Raw genomic sequence first — 10,313 nt, 5'->3', positions numbered from 1 at the left:
TATCTTGCCCAAGGACACTTTGGCATGTGATGATTGGGAGGCAACTGCTCTACCTATTGAGCCACAGCCACCCGATGACGTATTTGTAATAGAGTTCTATGGCAGAGGATGTAAAGTGATGGTTATACAAACACGTACGTTTAGTCAGAGACACTGGAGACAAATCCAGTGTCTTTGCAACACCTGTGTGATTTTAGCCTGAGATTAACATAAAATGAAGGTTGACGTCTTTATTTACTTTATTTCAGTATTAACATTTGTAATATGTTGGTGATAAGATTTTGTTTATGAAAACTGTGACGCTGGAGATTTAACAAGTCAAATTAATTCAACCTGGAAATCCTCTCCAAATCAAACTTTCTGACATTATTAGGTTCTAATGCCAGAACTACATTGTGGTTTTTCTGTCCCCTCAGTGATGCTACACCATGTAAGAACAGTTTTCTGGATGCGCTGGTCTATGTTGTAAAATAATAAGCGTCTGTGCTGATCTTCAGCCTGCATCATATCACCGGAGTCAGACAGGCACAGGTTTCACATCACAACTTATTAATGTTGTTTTATTTAGGTAACATGAGTTTTAGTAAAAAAGCTGAAAGTTGACGTTTACTTTCCCTCATGCAGGAACCCACTTCGTCTTCTTTCAAAGGTTTTTCTGCAGCTTTAAACTTTGTTCTTGTCTCTGTTGTTGAAATGTACTGTTTTCATCTCAATCCTGTCAAGTTTTACTGATTTTGTTTTTAACTGTTTCTTCACTTCCTGGTGCATAAACCTGGAAGAAGATTATTCATTAATGGTCAGACAGACCCCAGCGACAGTGGGTTTAGATGAGCACACTGTAACTTCACACTGACTCTGACGACAGTATTAATCTGTAGCTGAAACTGATCACCTGCTCTATAATGAATAGTGCCTTGAAACAACAGCAGCCCCTCGTCCCTGTCACAGTGACATATAAAGTTTTTTTTCTACATGTCATCTGTATGAAATATTTCTTCTGTGAAAATAAAGATGAGTTTTTCTCAGTTTGAGTTCTTTGAACATCAGTCACAGTTCATTTATCCAAATGTAAAGCTGCAGAATTAGAACGTGTCACTTTATCTAAATACACCGGAGAACAGTCTCATCTCTGCAGGACGTTGTTAGTTTACTGCTGGCTCTGTTGTCCATGCACTTTTTAAAGATGTCTTATAAGTAATGTAGCTAAAAATGTGATGTCAGAATGCCTGAAGGAACACTTACAGTTAAGTTGAATTTTTTGTTTTTGCCTTCATACACCACCACAGTGGATCTGAAATAAAATAACAAACGTGACTGAAGTGTCGACTTTCAGCTTTATTTGAAGAGGTTTCACTAAAATGTGGTATTTACCTTTTAGGTATTACAGCCACTTTAAGAAGACTACCTTTAATTTTCAGGTGCTCTACAGTGTTTTGACAACTGACTGACAATAAGCTAATTGACCAGGTGTGGTCCATTGCCTCGTTTTTTCAGTACCGATGAAGCAGATAGTGAGGTGGTATTTGGCAGCTGTTTGTCTAGAAATAGCAAATTAAAGTCTAAAAAGATCTCAGTGTGAGTTAAGAAGGCCGTGATTAGGCTGACAAAACCATATAAATCTGTGACAGAGACAAAAAAACAACCAAATCAGCAGTTCAGTTTGATACATTCTTAAAAAGAAATGAAACACTGGTGAGCTCAACAACAGTTCTCACAGGCCACAGAAGAAAATGAAAGTGGATGATCGCAGAATCTTTTCCTTGATGAAGAACCCTTTCACATTATCTAGTCAAGTGAAGAACACTGTAGATAAGATAGATGTGTCTTTGTCAGACTCCAGTCAAGAGAGGCTTTATAAATAAAAACAGGCTTCGCAGCATGGTGAAAAAAACGCTGGTAACAACAGTCCAGATTAGTGTTAAGATACACAGTTCTCTTTTGTTTGGAGAAATGTCTGAATATACGAGAGATGCACATAAAAGATAAAAATGATCATCTCTGTTTTTGAAACTAATAATAACCAATCAATATGATAAAAACAAATCTGCAGGGAAATTATTTTTTAGCAGTGAATGAAATGAATAAAATATACACCATACAGAGTTTAGAGGTGGAGGCTGGTCTTTTTAAATTAGTCTAAAACTACAAACAAACGACTTGTGAGTAAGAATCATTAAAACATTCAAAGTCACGCTCACGCAGCTCCAACAGCTCTTACTTTGAAAAGTCAAAGCGGAAGCGTGGAAAGCTACTCTGAGGTGAAAAGCATGCTGGGACTCCGGACATGGCGGGAATTGCAGCAGTGAGCAGAGAGGATGCAGAGAGCGGTGTCCAGTTTGGCTCTGAGTCCCAGTGTCAAAGTGAAACTGGCCAGTGCTGGTTTCCAGTTCACCGCGGACCTTCGGCATCTCAAGCCGCTGCAACTCAGCAAAGGTAACGTGCAAGTCCAGCCGCGCTTCCACCAAACTCCGCTCGATATAAGCCCGTTTTTCAGCGGTCCAACGTTTTTTCCGCAGAGGTCCAGTCAGAAAAGAGACGTTTTAGTGTCCGAGTTATCAGAGAACATAAAACTGGACGAACCGAAAGTGAACACTAAGTTTCTTTCTGAATTATTTGTGCCTCCCGATGAAGTCGGAATGAACCAAACGTGCTTAGTTCTCTTACTTCAATCAAACTCCTGTCAAAATAGAGGTGCTGATCATATAATTAGAATATCTTCAAAAAGTTGATGTATTTCACTAATTCTTGTATATTATTAAAACTTGTATATTATATTCATGCATTCCACACAGACTCATATATTTCAAGTGTTTATTTCTTTTAATATTGATGATTATAACTGACAATTAATGAAGAATATTAGTATTAGTATAGTAATATTATTAGAATATTACTTAGGACCAATACAAAGAAAGGATTTTTCCACACTCTAATAAGCTAATTAACTCAAAACACTTGCAAAGGCCTTTAAACCTACAGAACTAGTCTGTCAGTCTAGTTCTGTAGATTACACAATCATGGGGAAGACTGCTGATTTGACAGTTTGACAGACGACCACTGACACAAGACACAAGGTCAAAAAGAGGCTGACTGTTCACAGAGCTCTGTGTCCAAGCACATTACTAGAAAGGCGAAGGGAAGGAAAAGATGTGGTAGAAAAAAGTGTATAAGCAATATGGATAACCGCACCCTGGAGAGGATTGTGAAGCAAAACCCATTCAAAAATGTGGGGGAGATTCACAAAGAGTGGACTGAAGCTGGAGTTGGTGCTTCAAGAACCACAACACACAGACGTATGTAAGACATGGGTTTCAGCTGTCGCAGTCCTTGTGTCAAATCACTCTTGAACAACAGACAGCGTCTGAAGCATCTCGCCTGGGACAGGAGATCTACTGAATAAGTAAGGGTTGTTTGAAATTTGTTTGTTAGTTTCAGAGTTTGTGTCATTTCTCTCTAGTCTGCTGATTTAGCCTGTTTGTCAGTCTGTTTCAATAAGTATTAAGAACTGTAGTTAGAGAGTTTTGGTCTATTGTTGGTGGTAGTTTCAGCTTAGTAATCACCGAGCATTCACACCTTTGACCTAACAAAGGCACACAAATTAGATTGGTTTCTACCAGGGGGCGGTTTTAGCTGTAGCCCATTGCGACCGTATTTAAAGCACCTGTCTTGCTGGAGCGTCAGTGTCTTGTGTTCAGCCCTCTTTGTGTGAAGACCGATTTGGAAGACCTGCTAGTCTACCTGTGCGAGTCCACAGAGCAAGGACACCGCAAGACGCAAGGTTTCCAACTTTATTTGCACTTTTCTTTTTCTCTTCACTTTCACCCTTTCTGCTTCGGAAAGCCTTTCTGTCTCCTTTCTACCAATGTGTTTCCAGCAGATTCCAGTTCTCCTCGGCAGACGCAGGACATGGCGTTCTCCGAGAGGACGATGCATTTCCCACCTGCTGCCCCTCACCCAGAACACCTCGCCGCTAGCCTCTTTTTCTCTTGCCCTGTGGAACTGTCAGTCAGCGGTGAACAAGGTGGACTTCATTCCAGCTTTTGCTTCAACCTCAGCTGTTCAGCTGCTTGCACTTACGGAGACCTGGATTACTCCGCAAAACACAGCTGCACTCTCCACCGGCTTTGCTTTTTTCTCACACTTCTCGCCCATCACGCCCGGGGGGCGGGACTGGTCTCCTAATAGCCGATACCTGGAAGTTCTTCACTATGGCACCCTTTAGTAATCTGTCTTCTTTAAAATATCATGCCGTTAGGATTACAGCACCGATCACAGCCCACATCATTGTGATCTACCGACCGCAGGGCCAGCTGGGGGACTTTTGTGACGAGCTGGATATGCTATTGTCTCAATTCCCTGAAGATGGCACTCCTCTCATCGTCTTAGGTGATCTCAACATCCACCTTGACAAACCACAGGCATCTGACGTGCTCGCTCTTCTGAACACGTTTGACCTTAGACTAGTCTCCACTCCTCCAACTCACAAAGCTGGCAACAACCTGGACCTTGTTCTGATCCGAAATTACACTGTAGATGACATCTCTGTCACTCTTCTGCATTTGTCGGATCACTTCTTCATTCAGCTCACAGTCTTCATCTCTAGACCGTCACATTCTTCCACTGCATTGGAAACATTCTGCCGCAACTTTAGGTCTCTCAACCCAGAGCAGTTTTCTTCCCTGGTTTCTGCAGCGCTGCCCTCATCGCAGGTTTTATCCACCTACAACACCGACGCAGCCACGGACAGGCTCTGCGATACTCTTTCGTTCTGCCTGGATAGTCTGTGCCCGACATCTACTAGACATGCTCGTCCTTCAGCTTCCAACTCGTGGCTCACTGACCAGATCCGTGAACAACGCACAGTGCTCAGGAGTGCTGAGAGGAAGTGGCGCAAATCCAAGTCTCAACCTGCTCTAACTGAGTGTCAGGATTTGCTTCAATCTTTCTCTTACAGTGTCACCAGGGCGAAGACTGAATACTACCAGGACAAGCTCAGCAACACCACAGACACCAGAAAGCTGTTCTCAACTTTCAAATCTCTACTCTATCCACCCCCACCTCCACTACCCACCTGTCTCACAGCTGACGACTTTGCCTCCTTTTTTACCAACAAGGTGGCAGCCATCAGCTCCCAGTTCTCTCCTCCGGACAATGACATTCTGCTTACTAAACCTGACGATGCATCTCACTTCACTTTTTCAACACTGTCAGAGGACGATGTATCCACTCTCCTCCTCTCCAATCGCCCTACCACCTGCTCTCTGGATCCGATCCCCTCTACTCTTCTTCAGGCTATCGCACCAACACTAATACCAGCCATTACACAGATCATCAACACCTCTCTCACAACAGGCACCTTTCCCACCTCATTCAAGCAGGCCCTGATTACTCCATTGTTGAAGAAGCCTTCTCTGGATCCCTCCCTTGTGGAGAACTACAGACCGGTCTCTCTTCTTTCATTCCTGGCCAAGACTCTGGAACGTGCAGCCTTCAATCAACTCTCTGACTTTCTTTCCCGGAACAACCTCCTTGATGTCAATCAGTCTGGCTTCAAGAGTGGTCACTCCACAGAGACGGCACTTCTGACTGTTGTGGAATCCCTACGGGTGGCTAAAGCTGCAGGTAACTCTTCTGTCCTTATTCTATTAGATCTATCTGCAGCCTTTGACACTGTGAACCATCAGATTCTCATGACTGCACTCTCAGACCTGGGCATTTCTGGATCAGCTCTGGCCTGGCTTCGGTCATACTTGTCCGAACTAACCTTTTAAGGTATCCTGGCAGGGACGTGTCTCTGACTCTCATAACCTCTCCATTGGTGTACCGCAGTGCTCAGTCCTTGGTCCTCTTCTTTTTTCAATCTATACTTCTTCTCTAGGCTCTATCATCCATTCTCATGGCTTTTCTTATCACTGCTATGCAGATGACCAAACCCCTACAGATGATCCAAAATGTGGCAGCACGCCTTATTTTTAATCAACCAAAAAGGTCTCATGTCACACCGCTCTTCAGATCTTTGCACTGGCTTCCTGTGGCTGCAAGGATCAAGTTCAAAGCTCTGTCTCTTGCCTACAGAGTGGTTAACTCCACAGCTCCTTCTTATCTCAATTCAATCGTTCAGGTCTACATCCCCTCCCGTCCACTGCGCTCAACCAGGGAACGTCGTCTGGCGGTACCAGCCCCACACAGTCGACACCAAGGAAAAATGTTCAGCTCAGTGATCCCACGATGGTGGAATGAGCTGCCTATCTCTACACGCTCAGCCACCTCACTTGCAATCTTTAAAAAACTGCTGAAAACAGAACTCTTCCGCATCTTCCTTTGCACTTAAAAAAAAAAAAATCTACCCTTTCATTCTCAAATCTCTTGAAACAGTAACACTTTTTCGATAGCACTTTGCTTTGATGTTGTTTCTTCTTGACTTAGATTTTGTTTGCTTGCCTTGTTCCTCACTTATAAGTCGCTTTGGTTAAAAGCGTCTGCCAAATGACTAAATGTAAATGTAAAACCTGAAGCAAATGTTATGTTCTGTGTTGCAGAGGCTGGTCTGTCCCAGCAGGAGGCGCTGGAGGTGCTGCAGGCTGCTAGGTCAGAGGGAGCAGGACATAGAGAAGGTGCTCTCACAGCATTAGAGCTCCTGCAGCAGGAAGAGGAAATGAGGAGCATCATTACCTTCTCTTCTCAGCTGGATGCTGCGCTAGGAGGAGGACTTCCAGTGGGGAAAACTACAGAAATCTGTGGAGCTCCAGGAGTTGGGAAAACACAGCTGTGGTGAGAAACACAAATATACTGACACAAACCTATACCTATGTGACATATGTGTCACATCTGTACATTGGAGGATGGGTATGACACGCATATTGACTTTCACTTCCTGAGGACTTTACAAGTCTGAATCACAAACAGATTCAATCAGCGGTGATCGGTGCACAAAGCAACTGTTTGTGGGGAACGGTAATTTTACAAGGTTCCTACAGTAACATCTGCAGTGTCAGTATCTGAGAAATCCATAATGAAAGTGTGCTGTTTACAGCTTATTGAAGCAGAGCCAGTCACATAATTAGAAACACTGTAAAGTGCTTGAGAAGACGACTGTTGTTTGATTTGGTGTTAAACATAGGAAAAAAAAATCTTTTCTACTTAAATCTCTCGAAACAGAAACACTTCTTTAACGGCACTTTGCTTTGATGTTTTTTTTTTCCTTGACTTAGATTTTTGCCTTGTTCCTCACTTGTAAGTCGCTTTGGATAAAAGCGTCTGATAAATGACTAAATGTAAATGTAAAATTGGATTGAATTGAATTGAAAATGAATTCCTGACAAAGGTTTATGACAGAAATGCGATATAATAGAAATCCGGGTAAATATTTTTCAAACTTTCTGTCGTTGTGCGGTGAGCAAAAAAGAAAAAAACTCATGTTTTTTTTTATTATTTAATCCAGATCTTAAGAGGAAGTAAATGTTTGTGTTGCACCCTGTAAAGATGGTAGCTCTGCTATTGGTGGGAAAGTTGGAAGCTGTTGACTGTGCCTTTTTGCCATCTGCTGCTGATGCTGCTTTTCAGACACATTTTATCACAAACTTATATAATGTCTCAGATGTCCATCCAGAAATCAGAGAAAATGAACCATATATATATATGTGTGTGTATGTGTGTGTGTGTGTGTGTGTGTATATATATATATATATATATATATATATATATATATATATATATATATGTATATATATATATATATATGTATATATATATATATATATATATATATATATATATATATATATATATATATATATATATATATATATATATATATATATATATATATATATGTATATGTGTGTGTGTGTGTATATGTATGTATGTATGTATGTATGTATTCACTCATTTCAATTCTAATGTCACATTTTCATGTCGCTGGTCATGTGACCCGCCTCACCCGTCTCATGTCAGTCTGCAGCTGGCGGTGGATGTCCAGGTGCCCCCGTGTTTTGGGGGGGTGGGAGGTCAGGTGATCTACATCGACACTGAGGGCAGCTTCCTAGTGCAGAGGGTTGTTGATTTGGCAACTGCTGTCATCAGACATTGCTCCTTATTGGTCGAAGACAATGACCAGCGGGATGCCATGACATCCTTCACCGTGGAAACCATTCTGTCCAACATCTTCCTGGTAATGACCCATTGTCCACAGTAATAGCAGTCATATTGATGAGCTTGATACTAATTGGTTCTCTTGTTCTCTCAGGTGCGTTGCCATGATTACGTGGAGCTTCTGGCTGAGCTGCATCTACTGCAATATTTCCTCTTGGACCACCCAAAGGCCTGCCTCCTGGTAGTTGACAGCGTGGCGTTTCCATTCAGACACTTTGATGACCTATTGCAGAGGACACGCCTCCTCCACAGTGTTGCCCAACAACTTATCACCATGGCAACCAGACACAGCATTGCTGTGGCACTCACCAACCAGATGACCACGCGGCTGAGGGGTGGCCAATCACAGCTTGTTCCTGCCTTGGGGGAAAGCTGGGGCCACACCCCCACTATCAGACTCCTCCTCCATTGGGCTGGGCCTCGACGGCTGGCAGCCATCTTTAAATCCCCAGGTCACATGGACACCACCATCCAGTACCAGATCACCTCCGATGGGTTCAGAGATGCCGACGAATCAGAGCAGCCTCAGAGCAAACGTCCCAGAACACACAATGACCAATCAGCTGGCAGCCAGAGAGAGGCCGGCTGCTGATTGTTCAGAGGCTGCTGCCAATCACAGGCTGAGGTTCAGTAAGAAATTGGAAAGTTTTTCACTGGGAAAACATCATCTAACATACATGGTGGAAAGTAACTAAGTACATTTACTCTAGTACTCTGGTTACTGTACTTGTGCTTGAGTATTCCCAGTTTATGTAACTGCTTCATACTGTATATTAAATCGGGTGTTGTACAGGTACACAGGTGGACTGCGGTCGTATGCTACAGTATTTGCAGGAGTGCAGAGGTTTAGCTTGAGAGTGAAACTTGTTTATGACTGTGGAAAGTTATGGTTCTGACCACAGGCTCATGTCAGTGATGGACTTTTACTTCCAACTGTTTTTCTACATGTGGTGTTAGTAGATTTACTGCATTAAAACATCAAAGTATCAAAGAAATATGGTCATTTGTAAATAAAGTTTGTTTAGGAAGAGACTGAACACGGAAGTTTTAAACATGTTTGTTGAGCAGAAGTCATTTTAATTTCAGTTCAGATTCAATTCTCTTTCTTCCTACTGGGCAGTGAAACACGACCCGAACCAGGAAGATGCAATGTTTTCCGGGCCTGATGATGGCTCCACAGTGATTGTCAGAAATACTCCAGCAGCTGGACTTTACAGACCTGTCTCCACAGCTGGCGTCTCACAACGAGACCTTGAAGTCGACTCTCAGAGACGCCAACAGTCAACAGAACCTGGCTTTCCGACTTTAGCAGAAGCAACCTCATCCAAACCTTCACATGCAGTAGTAGAAGTGTTTAATACCAGAACTCCATCAGACATGGACCTGCTCTTCTGTTGGATCATTGTCTCACTGCAACCTTTAAATCTCTGACCAATGACTGGACTGATACACATGTAAAGTATTTTTCCTCATGTTACTGTAACGTTTGTGGTACTGCTGCAGTAAATACAAATCTGGTAGCTCCTATTGGCTGATGGGAGCTGCCAATCAATATGGTGAGGACGGTAGTCCATCAAACATCCTGAACACAGGTGTGAGGGTCTTCAGGTGAGTTTATGATCCTGAGGGGCTGGACTGGGATTACTGTCCACCATCTGTCCTGAACTTTGATGCTGACACAGGTGAGACACCTGCAGGTCTGTGGATGACTCGTCAGCGATGAACCAATCAGCAGCACCTGCAGCTTATTAGTTGAGAGTAAAGTGATTTTAAAATATCTGGAAAAACAGATACCTGCACAGGTGATAACTGACAGTGACCAACAGGGGTCACTCTCAGGTAAGTACAAAGATCTCCGACAGAGAAATCCTATTGTTCTGATAACATGGTGTAAAACAGGGGTGTCAAACTCAATTGCACAGGGGGCCAAAATCCAAAACACACTTTAGGTCGCGGGCCGAACAGGATAAACATTTATTGAACACACTAAAACTTTTAAAACTTAACTTTTTTTAACATAAACCTTAAATAACTTATACTATATTGCTCTCTATAAAAATATATCCTGTCTAAATTATACAAGTTAGAAATAAAGTAAACATTAAAAGAACAAACATTCAAATTTCTTTAATCTTATGTCATTTTATATAAAAAATAAACTT

At 42.3% G+C, this 10,313-nt stretch overlaps 1 protein-coding gene across 1 annotated transcript; it reads left to right on the top strand.

Annotated features, from left to right (window-relative positions):
• Window positions 1–2,276: 2,276 nt before the first annotated feature.
• Window positions 2,277–9,187, top strand: rad51c (RAD51 paralog C). Its single transcript, XM_026366885.1, has 4 exons — window positions 2,277–2,433; window positions 6,540–6,771; window positions 7,954–8,170; window positions 8,246–9,187. Exons 1-4 carry the CDS (start codon window positions 2,316–2,318, stop codon window positions 8,741–8,743), a joined length of 1,065 nt encoding a protein of 354 aa, XP_026222670.1. The 5' UTR covers window positions 2,277–2,315; the 3' UTR covers window positions 8,744–9,187.
• The last annotated feature ends 1,126 nt before the right edge of the window (window positions 9,188–10,313 follow it).

Source organism: Anabas testudineus, chromosome 7 (genome assembly GCF_900324465.2).
Source record: "Anabas testudineus chromosome 7, fAnaTes1.2, whole genome shotgun sequence".
Taxonomy (NCBI): Eukaryota; Metazoa; Chordata; class Actinopteri; order Anabantiformes; family Anabantidae; genus Anabas; species Anabas testudineus.
This window is presented reverse-complemented; position numbering and strand designations above follow the sequence as displayed.

Excerpts from the sequence above, each read along its gene's own strand:
- rad51c (XM_026366885.1), top strand. The coding sequence starts at position 2,316 with ATGCAGAGAGCGGTGTCCAGTTTGGCTCTGAGTCCCAGTGTCAAAGTG. Across the intron at positions 2,434-6,539 it reads GCCGCTGCAACTCAGCAAAG|AGGCTGGTCTGTCCCAGCAG; the intron begins GTAACGTGCAAG and ends TCTGTGTTGCAG. Across the intron at positions 8,171-8,245 it reads TTCTGTCCAACATCTTCCTG|GTGCGTTGCCATGATTACGT; the intron begins GTAATGACCCAT and ends TTGTTCTCTCAG.